The following is a 26081-nucleotide window of genomic DNA, read 5'->3' on the forward strand; positions in this document are numbered from 1 at the left end:
TGTCTTCTAGGTAATTTGTTTAAATTTGTGTGTAAACAAAGGGTTTGTACACATCTACAGCCTCACACAGAGCGTGTCACTTCTGAAAAACATTCCAGCCATAGTTCCCTCTTTTCATTTTCCCCTCAGAGAAAACCAATCCAAGGGCGAATTATGGCATTACCTGCAGCAGGAGCCAGTGCAGCGTCACAGGCCCCTGCAAATCAAATGGCCAGTTTTAATATTTCCTAAAGTGGTCCTCAAATGAGAAAAAGCCTTCTGTTTCCCTGCTTCTCTGAATGTCTTTGGGCAGCTGCTCAAGAGGTGTAACTCAGTTTGACTGCACTGGAGGCCACTGGCCATGTGCCCACATGCACCAGCATTAGATCTCTTCTGGTCCCTCCACCTCAGAAGAAGTCATTTCACCCAATTCTGCTCCTCATTATCTTATATAGGACTTTTTTTTTTTATTATTCCTCACTGTATATGAAAATATCCATCAACTTGTACCTGTCCACCTTTCTCTTACAGGAAGATGGAAGGTAATCCTTCCTTACAGGAAGGATTCAGCTAGGGCACCTTTTTTCCACTTTCCAAGTGGTTTTTGGGGGATTTTTTTAGCAAGAAAATGGGAATCAAGTACTTGGAAACTATAAGCTGATAGTCTTCCCTAGCAAAAGGCAGAGGGAAGAGCAAGCCAAGCCTCCCATGAGTGGGGCAGCTCTGACAGCAGCTCATGCCCAGTCATCCACTGGCAGGTCCGATATCCTGGTCCTGGTCCGGGTGTATTTGCAAAGCTCATCCCCAAACACACAACAACATGGGTTATCCATCCCCAAACACACATCATGGGCTCTCCATCCCATAATCATCTCCCTCACCATGTCCCACCCATGCCCTTCACCTGCCAGTGATCAGTGAGATCTAAACTTTCTGCTGCATTCATGCTCTTGCATTTGAATGCTCCTCACCCTAAAAAAAAACCAACAACAAAACAACAACGAAGAACCCCAACAAAAACCCCTAAACAAGCCAGCTCTGGTGTTTACTTCCCCATTTCCACCTGTAGCAACCTGAAACAAAGCAACAATCACAGTTTTGCTGTATCACATTATTCCCTGCTAACAATACTTTCCAGTGATGCTTGATAAGTCCTGTTTACCCAAACTAGCACAAGTAGAATAACACATGTCAACCAACTGCTTTTTCATTTAGGACCCTTAGCCCAGAGAAGGGGAAGCAAAACCCTTTCCCCATTCAAATAGCACCTACTCATGCCAGGAACGCCTCAAGTTAAGAAAACTTGGGTAAATAAAAGTTTAAAAGTTCTGACTCCTAGGAACTGTTTTACTAGGAATTCAACTTTCTGCTTAAGTAAGTGAGGTAAGTCCAGCTAGTTATGTTCCTACTAATATTAATTTCATATATGGGATACCAAGTATTTTTATTTTTTCCAGATCTGAGAAGATGAAGCTTTCTGCACTGGCCCCTATTCTTGTGGGAATATAAAGAGAAAACCATGCCTCCCCTCCTAATGTATTAGTGCCCCCTAATATACACCAGATGATCAATAAACTGCATAAAAATTAAATCAAACTGACAGTCTTTAAAAAATGGGCACTAAGCAGAAACAATTGTTTTAAAGACTGTGGTGTCTGGAGTATTAAACTCACGTGCTGTTGTGTTATTAATCTCTTTGTTGGAAGCCGGTTGATTTCCCCTGCCCGTGTCTGTCAATTAAACATTCAGCATCGCAGCCACAATGGAAGGGTTGATGTTTTGGAATGCAAAAAGTTTTTTTTGAGACGCGCTGTTGACAGTTCCCTTCCAATGCCACAGCATCTCCAAAAAGCCATCGCATCTCCAAAAAAACCCAGCAGGCAGGCAAACCCAAACCTCTGCCAGGGGCTGCGAGAGCGCTCCGGAATGAGTTTAGCGAGACGGGAGAAAGAGAGGAGCGCCGGTGAAGCCGCCAGCAGAGCGACACGGCAGCCGGAGCGGCAGGAGTTGCTGTTTTCCATTATTAACCAAAACACGAGCCGGGCTGAGCGTAGAGCGCTGCCTCCACCTGGAGCTGGCCCCGGCGCCGCCGAGGCAGCAGCGCCGGGAGCGGGGCCCGCGCCGGGGGCAGCCCCGGGGCGCATCCCCGAGCCCACAGTGCCCCCTGCGCACCGCCCGGGCCGCTCCGGGGCCGCGGGGGCAGCCAGGCACCAAGAGCAGCGAATCACCCACAATCGGTGCGCCGGGGTGCGGGGCTGCCGTGCCCGGCTCTCCCCGCGGGGACCCCCGGCCGCCCCCCGCGCTCCCCGGCCCGGCGCGGCCGCTCCCCGGCTCCCCCGCTCGCCGCCCGGCCCGGCTCTCCCGGCGGCCCCGCTCCGCGCTTTTGTTTGGGAAGCGGCGCGGCCGGGGCACGGCCGAGCTCTGCCCGCCCGCCGCCGAACTTTCCCAAAAGTTTCTCCCGGGGAGCGGAGGGGGGTGCGGGAGCGGGGAGAGGGGGCGCGGAGCCCGCGGTGCTCACCCATGACGAGGCAGAGGCAGTCGAGGCAGATGAGCAGGGCTTTCTTGCTGCTGCTCTTGGCCGGGTTGTTGTTGAGCGCCGGGCTGCCCCCATTCTTGCTCTCCGGCGGGATCGCCTTGTCGTACTTGTAGCTCTGCATTATCGGGGGCGAGCGCCCGGGACGAGCCGTGCCGAGCCGAGCCGGGCCGTGCCGTGCCGGGCCGCAGGGAGCCGCTCGGAGCCGAGCCGAGCCGAGCCGCGCCGCCGCCGGGCTCGCACGCCGTGCGCCGGGGAGGTGCTGCCCGCGCCGCCGGAGCCGCTCCCGGCCTCTCCGGTGGGGCACGGGAGGCGAGAGAGGCAGGCGGGTCTTCCCAAGGAGAGAGGAGGGGAAAACAAAAAAAAAAAAAATCAAAGTAGCAAAACAAAAACCAAAATAAGCCCAAAAAAACCACAAACCCCAATCACCGGGAAAGCAGCGAAGGGGCAGCGAGTGAGAAGTTTGCGGGTTGTCCCAAAGGCGGTGGAAAAGTCCTGGAGGAAAAGCCGGGGGGAAGGATTTAAAAAAAAAAAAAGTGTATATATATATTTTATATATATATATGTGTGTGTTTCTGTGTATGTGTGAAGGTCTCAGTCCGGGAGAAGGTGCGGGGCGATGCTGCCCCGGGGGCAGGTGGGCTCCGCGCTGGGCTCCGCTGCGCTGCGCTGGGGGCTCCCGCCGCGCCCGCCCCGGCCTCTCTGGGAGCCACCGGCTCGGTTCTGCACTTTTATTTCGAGAGGCGCTTTCCAGCCCTCAGGACAGAAAAAAAAAAAAAAAAAAAAAAAAAAAAAAAAAAAAAGAAGAGGGGGAAGAAAAAAAAAAATCTCGGATGGGATATCCAAGTAAGCACAGCCCCTTTCCTGCATCTGACTGACATTTTACATAGATAATTAGGTCCACATTTTTTTCCTGAGGGAAGTTAGGAAAAAAAAAAAAAGAAAGAAGTTCGCAGCTAAGTTTTCTCTCGCAGACCAGAAGAAGGGTGCCTCTAGCGTTCGTTCCTACAGGAGTGCAGGGGGGAAAGGAGAACAACCAGCCGATGCAAGGCTGCAGGACTCCCGAAAGCTGGGAACGGTGCAAGGGGGCAGAAAACTAACAACAAATAACTTTATAAACATTTTTCTGATGTTTTTTTCTGCCTGCCCTCCAGCTCTGTTCCGTGTGCTGAGGCAGGGAAGGGGACATGATGTGTGTGGTACCCACAGACCCTGGCGGACGCCAGCGGGGTGACCCTGGGCTGAATTTTGACCGTGCCACCCTGCCAGGTGCCACCGCCGAACCGTGGCAGCTTTGCCCTCCCGCAGCAGCACCACCTTCATCAAACGGGCGTAGCGAGAGACTTGGGTGAGGGATTGTTGTGTTGGTTAATCGCTCCTTCGGTCTAATTAAAAATCATCAAGGAAGTAAAGGAAAGGTTTCCCAGGAGCCCGAGCTGGCAGGAGGGCAATGCTGTGCTCTGAGCAGGGGTGCAGGAGGTGGGGAGAGAGCTGCTACCCCAGGGAGCTGCTCAGGACGGTGTTTAACCACTTCTCCTCTTCGTTTTGGGTCGTGCATTTGACCTCAGCCTCTCGCCCGTGTGCTGGCACATATCCTGCTGCATCTCTGGTGTTTCTCGGTCAGGGAGAGCCCCCAGCAAGGCCACCCTTCCCTGCTGCTCCTCCTGGAGCTGCAGACTGCAGCCCAAGCCTGGGCAAGGGCAGGTTTTCCAGGAATCTGTTTAGACACATACACGGGCATACTGAGGCCAGCCTGGCAGGGAGGAAGAAAGTGAAGCGGCTGTTTTCAAATTTTACTTTTATATGTGTGGTGTAAAAAGAAAGGGGAAAACAGACCTTGGACGTTCCCCCAATTCTTTCATTAAGCTTCCTGATGCCTCAGTGATGTGAAATCAGGTGCCACCTCCCACCTTGCTGTTGAGGGGACTCTTCTGCCCATTATCACCCCATGACACTGAATACAAAAGCACCACTTTTGGCCCAAAATGGTGCCAATCACCTACCAAGCTGGCTGTGAAGGACACATCTCAAGGTCTCTCTGTCTTTCCCCTGACCGTGGCAGAGGTGTGGGCGCCTAATTTAGGCTCCTTGGATGCCTGGAGCAAGTGGAAAGAATCTTCACGTGGGAATTCTCCCCCAGCCGTGGGCACGCTGCCCAGCCCAGCTCCTGTCCACTGAGGGGCCAAGCATCCACCTTCCCCTCACCCTTCAGAGCCTGGCCCTGCCTAGAGGAGCCCACAGATTCCAGCAGCTGCCTCCATCCTCCCCATATCCCCAAATCTGCTGATTCCCCGGGTTAAATTCCAGTTTTCGTTCAAAACAAGGAGAAAAAAAAAAAAACCAAACAAAAATGGAGACTTATCATTGTAACAGCAAATAAAAAAAAATTAAAAAAGGCTTTCTTCTATTTTCAGGGAAATTGAAATTATGGTTTTGTATTTGCATTTACAAGACCCCTCAGGCTACTTATGTTTGCATTTTTCATAACAAAAAGATTGTGCTGTTAATTGATGCAAGCCAGGACACACAAATCTGAAACTTTGACAATTTCTTAAGGGAGCAGCAGCCACAACAATTGCCCAGTTCACATTTGACAATGGGTAAGTCAGCAGTGCCAAAAAGCAGCTTCTGTGCCTTTGTCAATAATATGCAAGAGATTCATTGGTAATAATCGCTTATTCATAAATGGAATTATCAAATATGCCATGCAAGACCTCAGCTTTTCAAGACCTCAGCTTTTCCTTTCAGTCAGACTGGAAATTCTCATTGTGGACTGAGGTTTTGCTTTATATAAATAATTTGAACTAACTGAGTTTGTATAATTAGTGAATTTTTCTCTGCATTTTTGAAGAAGGACTGATTTGCACCACCTTTCCACCCCAGCTGGACCAAACTTCTGGTAAACAAAGGATACGCTGATATAATTTCTGGGAAGATCAAAAAATTGTTGTACCACTGGTTCTTTCCCAGATTTATTTCATAACCCAACATTTTGAAAAGAGGAATTGAGTTTTATCCATTCAGTCTCGTCATTTTAAGAGAATCATCTCTTTAAGGCTATTCCTGGAATGGGTGAAGGGGCATGAACTTGTTGCTGCCCCTTTTACCTTTGTATCAGTGGGACAGGACTGTGTGGAAATCTGTTCATGACGTGTCAAGAACTTAAAAACTGAGAGGAGGTTTGTACCCTACTCACTCAACATGATCCTGGTAAAAGGGGATCTGCCAAAAAAACCCACCCCAAACCAAACTAAAAAACAACAGTAAAAATGTTCTTGTATTTCCTTTTTTTCTTTCTTCTCCATAGAAGAGGGTGCTCAAGTGGGACAGTAAGGTCTGGTTTGGGGCAAGAGGAGCCCAAACCTCTTTCTTGAGAGGTTGTGAGAGCTTGTGTTTCCACCATGTGCACAGGTTTGGTGTGGGGAGAGAGTAGGGAAGGGAGAAGGCTCCAGATTCTGCTCTGAGGCTCATGGAAGTAGTTTATCCCACACATTATTTAATGTAAAAGAGCTACTTGTTGGAGCAGGGAGTGAACTTGTAGCCTGTCCTTGTGCTCCTGCTTACCCCATCCTGCTCCCCTTGGCCCAGCACAGCTTTAAGGTGTCCCTACAATGTGTTCCATCAGTGGATGTGGATGTTCCAGCATTCAGCACTAGCTCTGGGGTGCAGAGGCAGCTGGGCAGCAGCACTGCCCTTGGCCAGCACTGTCCCTGTGCTCCTGGGGCTGCTCCTTGGCCAGGCAGGACGTGGCCCTGGCGCTCCTGGCTGCTCCACTTACAAGTGTAGAGTATCCCAGGATCCTGGAATGGTTTGGGTTGGAGGGAACAGTAAAGATCATCTTGTTCCCCATGGGTAGGGACACCTTCTACCATCCCAGGTTGCTCCAAACCCCATCCAACCTGGCCTTGAGCATTTTCAGGGATGGGCCAGGCACAGCTTCTCTGGGCAACCTGTGCCAGCACCTCCCCACCCTCACAGGGAAGAATTTCTTCCTCATACCTAATGTAACCATGCACTCTGTCACTTCAAAGCCATTCCCCCTTCTATGACTCCATGTTCTTGTCCAAAGTCCCTCTCCACTTCTTTCAGATCCCCTTTAGGTACTGGAAGTGGTTCCAAGGTCTCCCTGGAGCCTTCTCTTCTCCAGGTTACAACTCTTTGCTCTTCCTGATGTGCTGCAAACACAGATGCTGTTGCTGAGGAGTTTGGTGCCTGCAGTGTGCCCTTTGGGATGCTCATTTTGATGGCAATGCTCAGTGCCATGCCACCCCTTTCCCCTCAGACCAACAGCCAGCTCTTCCTTGGGAACCCACTCTGCTTTTCTGTCACAGGGAGGATTTTGGCAGCAATTCCTGTGGAGAGGGGACACGCAGTGTGGGAGGACCAGGCCCTGCCTATTGTATTTCTTGGAGCTGCTAATGACCATGGCTACAGCAATCCTAAAATAAGAAAGTGAGCTGATTGTTATCCGTTATCTGAGATTGTTCCCCACCGAGGGGGGAAATTGGAGCACGGGTTACGTGCTGCACATCAGGTGGCCTGGCCTGGAGTCACGAGGCCAAAATACCAGTAAACTTCTGAAAAGTCCAAAGCTCAACCACACTACCCTGTTCAGGGGTATTTTTAGCATCACCAGCTGCTGCTGCTGGAGAAAACACCCTCAGAGGGGCTGGGAGTGGGGGCATTGCCCTGCCCAGCCCATGGCAGGAGGAGGTTGAGGGCAGGACACCTGCTGTGTCCCCTGTCCCTGTCCCCATGCTGGACACCATCCCCGGCGCCAGGTTGTCCAACCTGCACAGTCAACATTGCCCTGTTAAATTTTTACAAAGGCTGGAGTTAGACCTGTCATTGCAGAGAAAGGCAAATACAAGTGAAATCCAAAGGGGGCCCAGTTCTGCCCTCCCAAGTGCAGCTGGGAAGGATCAAGCCTCATAAACCTTCAGGTAATTAAAAAGAGTTAGCTGATAAATGTCATCCTGATGCAGCAGTTTGGTGCTGTCCAGGAAGTTGGGGATCCAGGCTGATGCAGGCCAGGAGGGTCAGCCCTCAGGCACGTGCCTCAGTGACCCGAGGGCTGGGACATTCTGTGGTCAGGGACCCGTTCCTGGCATCACAAATCACTCAGGGTCAGCAACATTCAATTTGCCAACAACTTAAAGTCCAGTCTGTTTTGAAACCAGCATCTGTATTCCTGCCAAGTTTCACAACCCTGATGTTTCTCCCTAATTTAATTTAGTTCCCCTAAATCTTGATGGCTCTTGATTGGAGGATTTCAATTCACGTTATTACAGAAATGAAAAAAAAAAGGAAATAAATTTCAAATTACATGATCGCAGCAAACAGCTTGAAAATGTGAGCTTGAAATCTTATCTGAAAGATCAAAACACAGAAGCTGTAATAAAGGATGTTATTTGATTTAAGGTTTTCTAATGACCAAATCCCATGATTTGAAGGAGCCTGATTTATAATTTGGGGACACCGGGGACTGGTAACACCTTGTGTACAGTCAGAGCTGTGTCTGCCATCCCTGTCCTCAAAAAAGAGAATAACAGCACCATCTACTGCCATTCCTCAGCATTCGCTTGGGAATGCCAAACTCCAGCTCCATCAAAGCACCTCTGCAGGTCATGGCCCGGTATTGACAGAGAAATGAGAAAAAATCAAAAATCAGCAGTCTAAATTACTATTGATGCACTCTACTTATTAAAAATTTCAGGCCTCAATAATACACCTTGCTCCCAAAACCGGTGGCATTGCAAAAAGCATTTCAACAGACCAATATTTTCATATATTTCCTCCAAATCCCTTCACGTGTTTATTAGCTCAGCCTTGAAGGGCTGTGTGTGGAATTCCCAATTTCTACCGCAGGCAGGCGTTTCCACCGTCAACAACAGCTCGTGAAAGACGTGGAACATCACCCTGGTTTCCAGCCTGGTGAAATCCAGGTCTGTGCTCGGGGCTGGCCAGCTCCCAGGAGTTTGTTTGAAAGTCAAGAATGTGCCATGGTTTAATTGCGCTGCTAGGCCGGGGCCTAAATGAAAGCCCCGTTATGAAGAGCAGTCTCAGAGGAGAGGTCCAGCTCGGGTTTTTCTCCCCGAATTGATTACTGCTTAACTCGGGGTAGTTAACACGTTTGTAATGTCTGGTCCAGGCACTTCCCAGGTATTTGTTGCAGGATACAAACATTTGTGGTTTATAAAGTAAACAGGTCCGCCGACATTTTTTCGGCTTGGATTTATTTCTGGTCGCAAACTGTCTCAATGACCTGGTTGAAAATGCTCCGCATGTGAGTGAAAAGTGAAAGAAAAATTAATATCTTTTTCCACGTCTAGACCATGCCATTTTTATGGGCCACCCCACAGCTTTTGGCGTCACCTTCAAAGCGTGAAGCCCTGATGATGAACACGGGTGCTGGTGGGGCAGGTGTGTGGTGGGGCAGCAGGAAAAGGGATGCTGAACATGAGGTTGTGCCTTCCCAAAGTGAGTCAAGACTCTGCCTTGATGGGATGGTACTGGAGGGATCTGAGTGTGTAACTGGGAGAGGCTTTTGAAAGACATCACAAGCAAAAAAGAAAAAAGTGGAGCAAGATTGGGGATCATCAAGAGATGAAGCAGCACAAGAAAAAAGTGAAGCACGTGGCCCCACATGTGGGGACCCTCTGTCCATCTGGTTTTGCACGATTATAGAACAAAAAATGGAGTTTCACTGGGGCAGAGCTCCAGCATCACTCCTCATGTGAGCAGCGAGGGCCAGGCCGGGTATTTGTATACAATGCACAAGTCCCTGGGCTTATCTGCTCCCAAGCCTCCCTATCTTGATAAGTCATTGTCCACCAGCCTCAAGAATTTCATTGTGTTTGTCAGGGCCAGGCTGGACCCTCCCCCAATATTTGCTCCAGCACACAGACTGGGTTTGCTGTAACCTGCTCATCCCTCCGTGCCATGCAGTGCCAGGGAGGTGTAAGGGAGATGCACAGCCCAGTTCTGCCATGCAGGAACTTCACTGCCTCTGCACCAAAACAGGGAGAAAAGAGGTTTTTCAGGCACAGCCCTGCAGTGCTGTGGCTGAGCAAGGTTGTGCCACGTGGTGACAAAATTTAATGGTTCCATAAGCAGCTTGAGCAGGAGGGGAGGGCAGGACTTCAGTGGGCTCTGAGTTCTGCACCAAGCCTTCAAGTGGCACAGCACACTCACAAAATCTCACCAGAAGCCTTCAAAGCCTGCTCTTTGCTCCCATTTATCTTATCTAGTGCTCCAGTGAAGCAAGGATTTACATAATACACACCTAATATATTAATGTTGCTATTCATCGAGAGGACCTCGACACTGTTTGCTTTGAAAGTCTTGCCAGAAACACTCAGGCTCCTTAAAATACAAAAGGGTTTTATAGCTCTGAAAAGGATTTGCTCCCCCCATTTGTATTCTGAATCCTTTCACAGGGGCTGTTTGCTCCTGTGATAAGAGCCAGGCCCAAAAACTCAGGAGTGGTAGGATCCGCAGTTTGGGTTAGTAGTGAATTACAAAACTACAGCACTCAAATTACTGACTCAGCATGAAGCAGTTGTTTCACACCCCCTTTCTAGCTGCAATTCTTTCCTCCAAAAATTATCTTGCAACACAGCCTTTTAATAGTCAAGCCTTGTCACACTTGTCATAGACAATTCCAGTTAAAAAAACTTTTTCATTTTCTCTCTAAGTGCACAAATTTCCCTTCTTGCTTCAGTTTTCTCTGCCAGTTTAATTTTGCTTGGGACACTGGATTTCCAAAGGCTGAAGAAATGTCTGTAAAGAAAAAAAATGATCTGTTCAAGTTATGATATTGACCTTACTGCAACTCAAATGATTTTACACATGCACACAAAGTTGCCTTACAGACCACATCATCAAACCACTAGAAGAATGCTATTTTCCCTGTAAAGCCAAGCAGATTCCCTGGGATATATATCCAGTTTATCTTTTCCTTTATTTTGAACAGGATGAAGAAATACTTGCTTTTACATGAATTTTTGGGCATAAATTGTTTTTCTACCTGAAGGTGGACTAAAGAAAATGAGAAACACGTTGCTCACTCTATTTTAAATAGTGGCAATGATCAAACCTTGGATCACATTTTTGAGTATTGGGTTAGTGGTTGATCTTTCTACCTTCATGTCTTGCTTTGTGGTGCAGCTGAACACAAAGTATCTGGCTCAGTACAGGAGGAGATGAAATTAGGTGGCTTCAGCTATCCAGAGACTCAGACCAGGGCATTAATGGTCTCTTCTGATCTTCAAAATCTGCAAATTTGCTCTGAATCAGGGATTATGAAATAGCAAAGAGTAAATCCCTTTAAAATTGGCAGCAAATGTCAGGGACTACACTTTAAACACACAAAGACACAGGTTCACTGACAGGCATTGCCCAACAGCCCACAAATAACTCCTGTGCTCCACCACGGACCCTTTATCTCCTTTATCAGAATTGCCAGCATCAAACACTGAATGTCAAAATCCTCCTGTTTCCAAACCACAGGACTGTTTTGAAACACTGGGATTCAAAAATGAAAGAAAAAGACACTTCTCCCCCCTCAATATGAGGCATTTTGGGTTCTCATTTTACCTGTCCTCACCTGCCCACCTTTTCCTAGGCTTTCCTAGGCTCTCCTACCTTTACACCCTCCTGCCTTCAGCAAATCTTGGGCCATCAGCTGCTGGGAAAGTGGGGCAAAATGCTTTTGGGGTGACAAACCCAAATGCAAAAGCACAAATCACACAAGTCTGAGAAGGCACTGTTTTACTGCTTTCATTTGGATTTGGGGCTGCCAGCCTGGGTGGCTCTGTGACTGCCTGTGCTTCTGTGAGCATCTCACAAGCAGCCCAAAAAACACTGCTAGGTCATGATGGGCATTAAGGAACCTGATTTTACTCCTCTCTACGGTACTTGGATGAAGAGTCCTAATAATGGCCTCAAAGAGAAAACATGAATCACAGAATGGTTTGGGTTGGAAGGGACCTTAAAGATCATCTTGTTCCACCCCCTGCCATGGCAGGGACACCTTCCACCATCCCAGGTGGCTCCAAGCTCTCTCCAGCCTGGTCTGGGACACTTCCAGGGATGGGGCAGCCTGAGCTTCACTGGGAAACCTGAGCCAGGGCCTCACCACCCTCACAGGGAAGAATTTCTTCCTGCTGTCTAATCTACCCCTGCCCTCTGTCAGTGTGAAGCCATTGCCTCTTGTCCTCTCCATGTCCTTGTCCAAAGTCCCTCTCCAGCTCTCTTGGATCCCCTTCAGGCACTTTAAGGTCTGTTTGGAACCATCTCTGGGCTGAGCACTCACAGCTGCCCCAGGGTTCTGCAGCCCTCAGATGATCCTTGTGGCTGGACTCACTCCAGCAGCTCCATGTCCTTTTGTGGACACTCCACATGGTTTTTCCTATTTCTTGACCCATTCTTGCTCCTGTTTTGCAGACTCAGACAGCACCTTGGTGGCCGAGAAGCTGCTGTTCTCTGTATCACACACCCCACCTGAAGGCAAGAGAGAGAACAGACCGAAACAGAAAAAGAGCAAAGGAGAACAGAACTTAAACTCACATGAAAAATAATTGCATAAAAGGGGAATCTTGCTTCCTAAAATAGGCTGGCACCAGGCTGTAACACGAGACCCTTTTGCTGATGCCAGATGAGGAGGGTGAGCTCAACATGACCGCCTGCCCTCACAAGAACTCAGCCTGGACAACACAGCAGAGCTCTCTCTGCTGCCGCTCAAGAGCTTTGATTTCAGAAGAAAGCAATAAACAGCACCTTGCTTCAAAAGTTTCACGATCCATAGAAATTAAACTTGGCCAGTTCAAAAGGCTATTATTAATGTGCCTTCTTGTGCAGATATGATCTCAAGAAAAACACACATCTAGGACTAATAATAACAAATAATAGAGTTATTCATACAGCTGCTGCTTACACGATGGCAATTTCCCCATAATTGCAGGCACAGGGAATGGACACACAAACAGCACTCTGTAGTGCCTCTGCCTACTCAGGGCTTGGGTTGAAGCTATTCCTTGTAGGTACATATACTTTTGGGAAGAGAAGTATTTCAACCTCCAACAGAACCTCAATAAAGCTCTCCTGCATCCCTGCCTGATGCTGAGTTCACACCAGGAAAACACAAGGAAAAGAAAAACAAAAGGCATGAGCATAAAGGTGTTTCAGAGGGAGAACTGTTTCTGGGCAGTGGTGAGATATTCAGACCTGAGAACTCTTTACTCAGCTGCAGACAGAGTAAAAACCATCAGGAGAGGTGGCTGTAAAGTCACCTCAGGACCTCAGCATGCTCCTCAGCAGGGCCAGGGCACAGGAGATGGTGCTGGCAATCCCACAGTGCTCATTGAATTAAGGTCACCTGCAGAGTGCAGACAGGGCAGGGAGGGAGCCTCGTGTCTCTCCTGTGGCTCCTGCACCTCCAGGCAGCCACCCAGGGCCATGTAACCATTACCTGGCTGCTCCTCACACCTTTGTGTGCATTTGGCCCCTTCCTGGCTGCTGCCTCTCCTGAGGAACCTGTTCATGGCCATGGCATAGCTGAGAGGGGATAAAAGCAAATAATTTGCTCCCCAAGCTGGAGTCTGGGGGGGCTAATCCCACCTTCCAGCCAGGAGAATACAGATGACAGGCAGAGATGCAGGACACTCCCCCTCCTCATCCCACAGACACCTGCAAGGTGAAGAGGAGAAAAAATCTCCCAGGCAAGGGTTGTCTGTTGTCTCTCATGGTGCTTCTGCTTTCTCCCAAATCCCATCAGTGGCCTAGGGACAATTTGGCTCATTTAGTAAACACAGTGGATGATGCAAAGGTAATTCCCTCATTGGGAAATGTTTTCCAGCTCAGAGCAGCTGCATTTCCAGTCACCCCAGGCTGCAGAGGGACCCCACAGAGCAATGTGTGCAGTGTGCTGTGTGCCCCAGCACCCACGAGGCTGGCAGCATTCTCAGGAAAAGGAGGATGGGTGAATGCATCCCTGCAGTCTTGAATGCACCTTGGTTTGTGGGTGGTGCCTTTGCTCTTCCCTCTGTCCCATTATTTTCCTGCCCTGGTGGCCCAGCACCCAGCTGAGGTGGTGGAACAGACCTTGGAGGGGCTGCACCACGGTGAGATGGCAGCAGGAGATGGGAGAACTCCACCTCCTCAGCCCTTTGATTTTTTCCCCTCATCTAGATGGGACCTTCATTTTTTTAATCCAGCTGCCATTATAATTTCAGAGCCCAGGACTGCATTTGGGAGCCCAAACTGCCACCTTGGATGCCATCTAGTGCTGAGTGCTGAGAGCAGAGAAAATTCCCAAGGTGCCTGGAGCTGCCAGGAGGAAAATTCTTCCAGGGGCTGCTGACTCATGCCAGACTTTATTTCCCAAGACCCTACTGAAAATCACCTATGATTTGGGTTGATAAAATTTCTTCTGACCACTTCTTTATCTACCTTTTCTTTTTTCTTTTTTTTTTTTCTTTGTCTAGTACAGAAGAATTTCAGGAATAAGCAACCACATTTGCAGCACAGACTGAGGAGATGGGACACCTTTAAAAGGAAATATTTTCTAGAGCCATCCAAAATCTGTTTGGATGGTTTTGGTTTCCTGGAGATGAACCACCCAGCTGAAGGGCTGGGGTTTGTCCCTTTGCCAGGTTGCAGGGGCTGAGGATCCTCAGTCAAACCCAAAGATCCAGGCACTCTAAGGAAGAGAGCAGTGTATTTTTCCCAATTTCAGCATCACCAATTTGTCCATTTCCCAGTGCTGCTGGCTGGGACGTTTACATTGGATATTAGAAAAAATATCTTCACCAAAAGGTGTCAGGTGTTGGAATAGGCAACCTGAGACAGGGATGGGGTCACCATCCCTAGAGAGATTTAAAAGATGTGTAGATGTGGCACTTGAGGACATGGTTTGGTGGTGACCTTGGCAGATCTGGGCTCAGTGACCTCAAAGGGCTTTTTCAACCTAAATGAATCCACAATTTTATGATTTTTCCCATGTGATCATTACAGCATGGCCACCCCACTGATGAGCACAACACAGAAAGTCCTTCCACCACCCAGACTCAGTACCCAAAAGCATCATGAGGCTCTTTAAGGCAAAACCCCTCCCTCCTCCTCCTCCTGCACATCCCAGAGCCAGGAGCACACACACCTCCCATGTCCTGGGTGCTCCGCAGCCCCACGGCTCCCAGGGACCAGCCTAGCTCCGTCTCACCCAGCCCAGGCCTCACCTCGGCACTGCAATGCAGACATATCCTCGGGGCACGTCTATCCACCCTGCTCAGGCTGCTCTGGAGCTGGCAGGGAGCAAGTCAGGTCTGGTTTGGGAGCTGCTGGGTGGCACTGGGCTGCAGAGCCAGCCCCATTTGCCCGGGCACGGTGCCGACCGCAGCGGCTCCGCAGCTCGGGGCCAGGGCAGGAGGCTGCACGGAGCTGCTCCTCCACAGCTCCTCCGCTGCTCCCAGGAGCTGTGGCACACTCCCACCCACCCCTGTGCTGCTTTTCCCTGCCTCTGCGGGCATCTTGCCCTGCCAGAGCTGGCACGTCCCTGCTCTTCCTGCGCCGAGGCCATCAGGAGCTCTCGGGTTGCTGTTGATGTTCTCTGCCCCGAGATGTGCAGGATGTCTCTGCTTCAGCCCGTGCAACTGAGGAACGAGTCAGAGCTCTTCACTTTTCAGTCTTGAGGTTGTTTATTAATTCTTATCTATAAAATTTTCTTTCTGCCCAGCTGAGGTCTGCTCAGCCAGGCAGCCACAGGCACTCTGACCACCCCGGAGGCGGTGTTGTCTTTTTATACTACAAACTACGTATAACATATTTACACTTAATTCCCAATATTCCCAATACCTATCACCTATGTTAGACAGTGCACTTCTATTCTAAATATAACATATTTGCAATTAATTTCCAATACCTATCACCTATGTTAGACAGTGCACTTCTATTCTAAAATAACATATTTACAATTAATTCCCAATACCCGTCACCTATGTTAGACAGTGCACTTCTACTCTAAACCAATCCCAAAGTGCCAACATCACAGCAAAAAATGGAGAACAAGAAGAAGAAAGAAGAAGGACTAGACACGCCCTGATTCCTCCATCTTGTCCCCATAACCCCCATACCAAAAATCCTAAAATCTACATTTTCACCCAGTGATCATTTTGTTATTACACCATTCAAACCTCTGTGACTTTCAGGTCCTCATACAAAGCTGGTAACTTGTTCCAGGGGTCACAATCAAATCCCCAGGTGTTCTGGGCAGCATGCCAGGGTCTCCGAACCCCCCGGTGGGGTCCTTGGCAGCTCTGGGCATCCAAAGGGATGTGCTGAGTTCTGACAAGGAGCATTGCCGTGCCTCTGGGGTGGTGCACAGCTTCTGCCCCCTAATTCAGAGGCACAAGGGCTGATCCTTTTGGAGAAGCTGGAGTGATTTGCTTGCAGGCTTGCCTGCTATTTTATTAACTCAGGTTTTTTTCATCTGCAATTTCAAGTGGTGCAATTTTGAGATCAAAGCCCTGCCCTGCTCTAATGGCTCCGGCCTTCACTCGCACAGGAGGCTCTGCCTCCAGGAAAGATCTGAGACTCAGCCTCAGCCAACGTGAACTTATCCACAGAGAAGGCAAAGCTGGACTGAATGTTGCTCTCACTCATCCCCATCCAGAGTTAATTGGCTTTAATGTGGGAAGAACATACCTGCTCGACTGATCTTGGTCAGGCCAGGCCCTGCAGAGTATTTAAGAAAACCCAGTGGATGGTGCTGCCTGTGAAATAGCTGCAGTTCCCCCTGGCCTGAGGAGAGCAGGAGGAGCTGGAGAGTGTCCTGAATGGACAAACAGAGGGCAGGACACAAGGCAGGGGGCTGCTCCATCTCCCACCAGCAAGAGGAATATTTGTGTTGGGCTCCTGGAGCAATACTCAGCTCTTTCTCGTCTTGGTTTAAAGATGTTGTGCACACTCTATCTTGTTTCTTCAACATATTTCCAACAGTCCCATGTGTGCCCTTTCCTCCCCTGCTTCTGCAGGACAGGAAGATTTTAAATGGGGCCATGGCCATTTAAATGGGGCCATCATAGAACCATACAATAGTTTAGGCTGAACATAAAGCCCATCTCATTCCAACCCCCCTGCAATGAACAGGGACACCTTCCACCATCCCAAGTTGCTCCAAGCCCTGTCCAGCCTGGCCTTGGACACTTCCAGGGATGGGGCATCCACCACCTCTCTGGGCAACCTGTGCCAGTGTTTTACCACCCACATGATAAACAGATTCCTTCCTTATATCGAGTCTGAATCATTCCTCTTTTAATTTAAACCCACTACTCCTTGTCCTGTCACAACAGGCCCCGCTAAAATGTCTTTCCTCTTCAATTTTTGAAGTCCCCATCTAAGGTGGAACAGACCTCCCAGGCAGCTGGAGATGCTGGTAGATGTTGCCCAACATCATTCAACACATCAGGAGCAGCAGAACCTGCACCTGGGCAAAGGCTGAAGATTAATCTCAGGTGAAACAGCACAGAAGGGTAAGGAGACTTCATTTTTGGCCATAGGAAAGCTTGGCTTAAATTGTTCAGGAATTGTTCTACAATAAAATGAAGCCAAATCTGTCAGAAACAGGTGCATTTCTGCACAGCAGGAAAACAACAGGGTATGGGCAGAGCCAGTCTCACCAGTTATATTGGAATGTGAACGTGGTCTCTACAGGGCATGGTTGGAATCCCCAGCCTGAGGGCACAGGGGAAGATCCTGAGGGCGTCCCAGCTGGATGAGAGTCAGCTCCCCCTTAGAACAGGGTGCCCTGAGCACTGCCCTCTCCCTTGGGTGCTGCCTGAGGCCATCTGTGTGACAGCTCAGGGGTCACTCTGAGCCAGGAGCAAAGCAGCCACCCCCAGGCCTGAAATGAGCTTGATCTTGTTCTCACAGACCTATTCCATCATTCCTCATCTACAAAAAACGTTGTTCTCTCACATGAGCCAGCAAGCAGAAGCACCATGCTGAAAGGGGTCTCTTTCCTGTTGGAAGCTGTATTTATTTGTTGTGCTCAGTGCATTTGATATGTGTGTTGCTGATAAAACACAGGCTGTGGTTTAACAAATCAGTGCAACAGCCCTGATCACAGCCCCTCTGAGCAAAGGGCAGCTGGATGTTTCCTTATCTAATCTTTCACACTTCAGCATTTCTTCATGTAAAGCATTGATAATTAAAAATGCAGAAGGGGATGATCATGAGGAGAGATTAAAGAACTTGAACAAAACAGTTGAAACAATTATAGCATTACATTACAGGGAACAATGTCTTCTATTAACTGACTGCTGTGAAACAGTGCTGAGGGATCCCAAGCTATGGCTCAAAATCCTTCAGTGTTAGGTGACAAGAGCTGCTATAAAAAGCAGACAAATTCCCTACAGGGTGCAAAAGGCAGCCCAGCAGCTGTTTACATCTCCAATTTGTCTGACACAAATCCTTAATTTCTTCTTAGTTTGTTGCTGAATTCCAAAGGTTGATAAAAAGCTGCCTGAATCAAGATTTGAGGCGCTCTGTTCTTCGAGCTACTCTGCATTTTATAAAAAAGAGATTTACATCAGATGATACATCAGTTAAAAATAACTGGGAAATATCAAGTAATTATAAGTACATGTCCCACAGGTTTGCATATCTTGAATACTCAAATGACTCTCCCTAAGCAGTGAGTCTCATTTTTGCCCTTGGAAATATCATACACAGTTCCTTCTGTTTTGATGGGGTTTTGTTTTGGAAAGCTGTCTTAATAGACACTGCTCAGTGTTTGTGTCAAAGAAGGCAGACCAAAAACCTCTGCTTTGCAGCTGGAGTAGGATGGGATATGAGGTTAGTTCTTGTGGGAATTTTTCTTAGGGTTCTGTGCTGGCTTTGGCTGAGGTAGAGTTAATTTTCTTCGTAGGAGTTAGTACAGAGCTGTGTTTTGGATTGTGCTGAAAGCTGTGTTGATAATACAGAGCCTCATCCTTCATGAAAACAGGAAAGCCTTGGACTCCAAATGAAGGATAAGCAGCAAGGAATCCAGAATTCCAGCTATGAGCTCTGCAATAAAAACCCCACAAGCTTTCTTCATTATGGCTCAAGAAGCACCAGGGCTGCCTTAAGAGTAAAAATTGCTCCTACTGCACATGGAGACCCAAGAGCATCCCTGTACAAGAGCCCAAACCTGTCTTGAACTGCATAAGCAGCCATTAGCCAAAAATCCCATCTACCATCCCCTACCTGTGTAGCTGCAATCACTTCAGAAAGGAGAAAAAGCGGCAGACACCATTTATTTATCATTTATTATTGTGAGCACAATTCCTCAACACAATTACACTCCTAAACCTCCTAAACCTCCCCTGGTGTAGCTTTGAACCATTCCCACATGTCCAATCACTGGACACAGGCAGAAGAGCTCAGCACCTCCCTTTCCATGTCCCAGGCAGTTGATTCCAAATGAGACCAGCCCAACATCCCTATCCATTTCTCCTAGGATGTGCCCTCCAGATTTGTTACCCTCCTCTGGATGCATTCAAGGACAGCTAAAAAAAACAATGATGAAAGAAACGGGTCAGACTGGACACTTTACAAACTGAGAATAAAGACTCACAGCAAATATGGTCAAGTGAATGTAGAGCACAAGACAGTTGAGATCTAACACACAATGAGGACTTCAACAAATAAAAAAGCCCTCAGTGTTTGGATGCATTAATTTGTTCAGCTAATCCCACTGCTTCTATTTGCCCTAACTAATTTAATAACTAAACCAGAATTTGAGATGCAGGCAGGGCAAGGAAAAGGCAAACCTGAAGAGGTGAAAAGCATCAGGAGCAGCACTTTTTTCCACTATAACCTCTTGTATTTTCCAGCTCTGCCTCATCAGAGCCCACACATGGGAGAACCTTCAGCAGCCGAGTTTGCAGGCTGTCCTACAAGACATGCTGTCAATCACTGTGTCAGTCATTGCCCTCTTTATTTTTCTCATGCTTGTATTGCAGGTCAGACTTTCTCAGCAAAGCTGCTGTTCAGTCTCAGGAAGGGTTATATGGTTTTCCAGCTGATCCCTGGCCACAGTTTCTTTCCACTCTGCTCAAAGCAGGGGCCAAATCCGAGCCTGGCTCTGCGCCCTCTGCTTTCAGTGCTACTCGATAAGTTCCCTTTGTCTGGAAAACCCTTCAGATTTATCTCCCACTCCTCCCATGCACAGACAAGAGCCAAATCCCAAGCACCTTCTCTGAACATGTGTGACTCAGATGGTGGGGGAGCACAGCAGGGCTCCCTTTCCATGTGCAGGCTCACAAGACCCAAAGTCCTCTGTTGTATTCCTGCTTGTTACACACCCCAGCCTGGTCCAGATATGCCACTGACTCAATGAGACCTCATTTTGCACTAATTAAGCTTTGTCACTCTAATTCCTGCACAGCAAGGCATGCTGGTGGAGGGCTCTCAGGGGAAGCCCACGAGATTCCACCTACATCTGCACCTTCCAGATTTTCCCTCCCGGCCCAGCAAACTTGGCAAAAACATTTTGATTTCTGCTCAAGCGGGCTGTGAAAAATGAAGATTCCCATCTGAGAGCAGGTCTCCAAAGACCTCAGCAGAGGATGTGAGCACGGCTCCCACGGCCACGGCAGCCCCAAGGCTCCCATCCCACAGGGCATCCTCAGGCTGGGAGCATTCCATGGCCTCAGCAGAGCAGGAGGGATTAAACCAGGATGGCCGACTGACAGAAATGATAAAACCAGATAAGGAGATCTAATCTGGAGGCAGCAGGAGCAGCTGATGGGAAGGCCAGCAGTGAAAATCGCTTTCATTTACACAAGGCACGAGAATGGGCCAAAAATGCTACTGTAGGACGGTGTCTGGTATCACATGGGTTGGTTAGAAAATATTTGCAGGACTATTACAATATAGCATGTCTCCAATCAACCAGTAAATTCCTGACACAACATACACTGAAGTCCATGGGAAAAGCCAACTGCATTCAGCAGGAATTGGAAAAAAAAATGGAAAATTATCCTAATGCACAGGCTTGTAATAGGACACAAGTAAAATGATATCCCTGCCTATAAAAGCAGCCATAGCAAGACTGTAAAATTAAATTGATGCACAAACCCACTATACAGCCTAAGTAAAATATGATATCCCTGACTATCTAGCACTACTGCTGCACACATCTAGTTAGGGTGTCATGAGGCTGCTGCTTAGGAACACAAAATAGAGACCAAAGATTGTTATTTCTCATGGAGGAGGTTTTGGGTTGTTTGTTTTTAACATGGATGGTTAAATTTATGTTTATTTTCCCAATTTGCTGCTGGGTTAGTAAAGACAGAATTGGATAGAGGTTAACTCGGAAGCCTGGGAAACAGGGAAGACACCCTTTAATATGTGTGGTTTGTAGTTAATCTCCTGACTGGTAAAATAAGAGTAATGTCCTTTTGGTGATGATACTTTGGCCCTTTGGCCCTAACTCATTGTGATTTTTCCATGGCAGTGGGACACACGGGCTGGAGGGCAGTGTCCCTTTGGAATGCTGCAGGTTGGTGTTGGCACACACATTTCAGAGGGTTTTGTACACAGTCAGGGTGCTGTGCTGTGCAGTGCTCCCCCTTTTAGCTGAGGGATCATCACTGCCCCTGGAAAAGGTCTCACCTCTCTGTGGAAGCCCAGGAATTCCAGGCTCCATCCATGCCAGGGAAAGCCTGGGTGCACAAAATTCCTGCAGAGCAGCCGAGGGACAACAACTTCTTGGACAATGGCAACTTGCGCTAAAGCCTTGAGCAATTATTTCTCATCAGAGCTGCTGGATAATTAAGGCTGCTCTCCAAATGAGGGTGGCAGCTCTCACATGTTCCCCACTGCGGCCGTGCTGAGCTCAGTGACCCACATAGACAGTGCTGCTGCAGCCCTGGAGGAGCCTCCAGCTCACAGCCACACTGCAATGCCACTCATGGAACCAAAATCTGTTTGGTGGCAGCCTCTGAAGGCCATTACGGACATGGCACTTCTCATCCTCAAAGATAATCCCACCAGGATTGATGTGCAATGAGGGGAGCACACAGTTTTCTACCAGTCAACAAAAATCTGAATTTCTGAGTGTATATCCCAATGCAAAGGCCATTTTGGCTGATTTTCCATCTCTAGGAGGCTCTACATTTTATCTCTGATCTGGTCGGGTTTCAGGCTGACGCAACAGAAGGGGAAAATCTCTACATCTCTTGTAAATAAACTTGCAAATAAATTGAGCCGTCCTGTTGCCATGCCATCCTAATTCATAAGGCAAGATTGGCTCTCAGTTCCACCTCTCCTTGCTGTGCACAGGTTCTAGGAATACATGAGAGACCATTGAATGAATGTCTGCAACTTACACCCACTCCATCTTCATGCCACTGCAACCTACACACAGCTAGATTCCACTCCCCGGACACATTTTCTTGATTCATGTTCAAAATCTGAGTGAGTGAGATTTTATATTTGTCCAGACTTTTTTCCCTGCCTTGCTGGCTGCCACATGGCTGGAATACAGATGCACAAAGTGTTTGGGAAGGTCCTGATGAGCCCGTGGCCACAGTGTGAGCCCCTTCCCTCCTGGAAGGTGATCCCCCTGTCACTGATTGTGGATATCCAAAGTTATTCAGGCTGCTCTCTCAAAAGTATATATTCAGGAGGAGGGGGAAAAGTTCTGCTGTCAGAAATGGATTTTGAATTTGATTTTTCATCAACCATCTTGCTAATGCTACTGTGGTTTCCCCCATCTCCTACCAAAACTCATTCCTGTCAGGGAACCTAAAATGCTTTTCTTAAGACCTGTAGGATGTTCTTATGCATGGAATCTCTCAACCTTTTTCCCCCAGTAGTTTATTTATTAAAATACTTAATCTCAACTGGACCAGTTCCTCAAGAACTCACCCCAATGGCTTCTGAAGGAAGGGGAAGCCTCCATAAAATATCAGAGGCAGAATTTCACAGCCATAACAGCGAGAGAAGCATCAAATCTAGGGACATAATCACATTGAGTTCCTGATGACCCTTATAATGTGGGAGATTATTTAAAGTCATACATCTTCCAGAATTTTTTTTCAATTTAATAATATTTGAAAGAAGCCACTCAAGCCTCTCCAACCAAGATTTCTGATGCAAGAACTCCCCACCGCAGACCCAAAATAGCAGAATTATGAGCGCTAAAAGTGTCTAGCAAGGCTTTTTATTTTAATTCATATTTGAGAAAGGTTCCTAGCAGCTGGGGAAAGTAAGAGCTGTATTCATAAAACCCTTGGCTATTTGCCACACAAATGGTGCTTTTATTGAGCGGGGGGCAGCGGGGCGGGGGGCAGGGGGAATGTGCCTATTCCGCATCAGGAATGTGTTTCTCCGATTCATAAATCCTCCTCCTCTCCCCCAGCTGACTAAAGGAAACCTTTCTCAGTTTGCCACTGTGATGAGAGAGGGCGAGAGTGATTCCCTGAGAGTGCCAGGGCCAGGGAGAGGGAGGCATTTCAGTGAAAACAGCACGGTTATTAAAAACACACACACAAACAGGACTATGTGCTACAGCCCGGCCCAGGGACAACAGCGGGGACAAATCTGTCAAAGGTACAGTCAACCCATCATACTCACAGCCTGCCACCGAGTGTAATGCCCTGCCATAAATACTGACATTTTTCAGAGCAGGTCTGAGAGTTTCCAGCCTAAAATGCCCTCTCAGACACAGGAGGGGAGGAGGAATGAGTTACGAGGATGGGGAACTGAAACACAGACAGATTGAGGGCTAAATAAAAATAATATAATACCCAGGTTTGCTTAAAAAATGGTGATTGAAGGTGATATGTTGACACAACTGGAAATGGGAACTAGAACTCCTGATTTCCCCCAGGTAAAGCTTTGTCCTGAGCTGCAGGTAGCACAAGGCACTGAAGATGCTCCTAAGATGCAGAGGAATATCAGCCCCATGGGTTATTCTGGGCTTAGTGACCTCACAGCTCAGCCCTGTTAAAAGCAGAGCAGTTTGGGTTAATCAGAGAGGTCCAACTTTTGGCAGATTCCCAGGCAGGGAGCTTGAAAGCAAAAATAAAATAAAAGCCACTTAAAGATTAGGGCTTGGCAGCAGCCAAGTGGAAGGTTTGGATGGGGATTTTTTGAGTTTAGCTCAGCTCCATTTCTCCTACTTTGGGCACTCCAACCCTTTAACTGCACGTAACCCTTGACAGCTTTCCCAGCATCCCAGAGGGGCTGAACGCAAATCCTGAGGTCCTGGCTGAGACAGGAAGCACTGGACGTGCAGGGACTGAGCTCCCAGCATCCCTCCACCCCAGGCAGGAACATCTGCACACCACAGCCCCATCCAAATAGCAGATCCTGACACTCCAGTAAGCCTCGCTCCAAGCATTTCTTCGTTTCATGCCATCTGTGTGTGGTTTAATTTTAGCCCTATTCTTGTCCTGGTCATTGTGGACGTGGAGAACATGCTGCTCCTCCCTGGTGGATACAGAAAATGCTTCAGATGGGGCAAGGAAATAGTGGACTGAGGCTGCAAGGTCGCAGATCTTTAAACAGCGTTTCATATCAAGGTCAAAAAAGGCTGGATCTACTGCACAGGCCTAAACTCTTCCTCAGTCTGTCCCTGGGATAGATGCTCATGGGTGCAAAGTGAAGGGTGAGGATAAACTTCCAACTCCTCCTCAGCAGCAAGTGCTTTCCCAGAGGAGCTGGGATTATCTCACAGATTATGCCCTAAAAGAAAACAAATTTGGCAAACCACTGGGAAAAAACTGCTGCTACAAGGAGCTCACAGTCACTGATTTTGCCTTCACCCAGCTGAAAGTTGTCTTCCAGAATTTGCTGCTGAGGCTACAAAGTTTCTGTAGGAACTGGACTGCCCACAACTTGTAAAGAAAAGGAGGGTAAACCACCATGAAAATAAAACAATACACCCTGACCTTTCTGTATAGCTCACCTCACACCCCATATTGGGCTTCGTATTTGTGGACAAAGCCTAAAAAATTGATTGCATGATTGCACAAAAGGGATTAGTGCATAGAGAATCATAGAATTTTTTAAGTTGGAAAAGACCTCTAGGATCACAGAGCCCAACCACAACTATCTGCTTTAAAAATAACCCCCAACCAAACCATCACACTAATCACAGGGCATATAAAAAGATAGCAGGAATTCATTACTGTTACATTCTAATGGGCTGAGGAATCCAATTACTCATTTGTGCCCTTAATAAAATCTTATCCAGAAGTCTCATTCTCATGTAGGAGTAATCCTCTCAGAAATAATGTCCTTCCCTTGCTGCTGGTTAGAGTGTTGTGCACCCAGTGCCTGCACAGGCAGGCAGTGTCTCCTCAGCAGCCTCCTCATGAACTGGCTGTTTATCATGTGCATGCTCAAAATGTCCTATTTTCAATGCAAGGAATGCCACCCTCCTTCCCCTCTCTCAAACAGAGTTTTCAGCTCGCATCCCCACCAGAGCATCACATATTGCCACACAGATTTTCACCCAACACCAACAAGTGGCCATAATAGGTTCTGGACCCACACCAATTACATTTTTTGAGTAATGCTGTTTGTTGTTCCATTATATTACACTCACAAGATTGTATTTGAATAACCAATAATTTTAATAACCCCCAGAAAAGTTAATTTCCAACACTGCAGCACAAATGGTTCAACATCTGCTCTTGCCTGCTACATGGGGCTTGATAAATGGCATCACTTACATAATATAAATGGGAATTGCTTGGTTACAAATCTGATGTGCATAAGCTGCCTCTGATGCATGCAGTTTCTCCAACATTCAAAAAATCCCATTTCATGTGTCACAGTTTACCCACTGCTGCATTATCTCATTAACTATCTCCTCCTGAAACAGACTGGGAATGCAAATCCTACTGAAAATCCACAGATTTAGAGCACTTACAAGGGTTGGATAGCATGCCCCAGAAGTTGAGCTTTTGTGTTAACAGATGCACAGCATCCCTGACATTTTTTTTTTTTTTTTTGTCACATTGAACTGGAAAAATACAGCACCCAAATGTGGTGACAGGGGCAGGGTGTGAGGGGGGAGGCTGGACACAGCTGGAGATGTTCACCTACAAATCCTTCTGCAGGTCCTGGACCCACACCAAATGGTGACTAAAGCCAAGTGTTGCAGAAGGCAGCACCCAGCTTTTCCTTGGTGCCCTCCCAGCCCTTCAGCATCCTGCTGCTTAGCCCTGCATTTCCAAAAAATTCCCTTTGAATATCCAGTGAAAGCAGTTTGGTGCCTGAGAGGAGCCACCAGCACAATGTGAGCATGAGCCAAAGACTCTGTGGGAGCTGCAAGGGACCCACCTGTGTTCTGCCCAGGACTCCTGCATCCCACAAATGGGTGCAAAAAAATCTCACATTTTAGCACTAAGACCTAATTTCTCCTGTAAATCCAGCCCTGGCAGCAGACCAGGGAGAGGGAAGGGCCAGGTATTCCATGGCAGCTTTCCCTGTGCCATGGCCCAGTCCCTGTCTGTGAGGAGGGTGGACATGCAGCCAGCTGGGATGGGGGCTCCTGGTGTAACAAGAGACA

General features: G+C 47.9%; 1 protein-coding gene across 1 annotated transcript in view; it reads right to left on the reverse strand.

Moving 5' to 3' along the window:
• Positions 1-3251, reverse strand: part of PLPP3 (phospholipid phosphatase 3) — a 45047-nt gene extending 41796 nt beyond the window's left edge. Inside the window, exon 1 of the mRNA XM_071436817.1 lies at positions 2498-3251. Within this exon, the coding sequence (XP_071292918.1) occupies positions 2498-2636 (139 nt within the window). The 5' untranslated portion in view covers positions 2637-3251. The remainder of the gene's footprint in view (positions 1-2497) is intronic.
• Between the last annotated feature and the right edge of the window lie 22830 nt (positions 3252-26081).

The sequence above is a fragment of the Agelaius tricolor genome, unplaced genomic scaffold (assembly GCF_023055355.1).
Source record: "Agelaius tricolor isolate 1412-34295 unplaced genomic scaffold, bAgeTri1.0.p SCAF_11, whole genome shotgun sequence".
Taxonomy (NCBI): Eukaryota; Metazoa; Chordata; class Aves; order Passeriformes; family Icteridae; genus Agelaius; species Agelaius tricolor.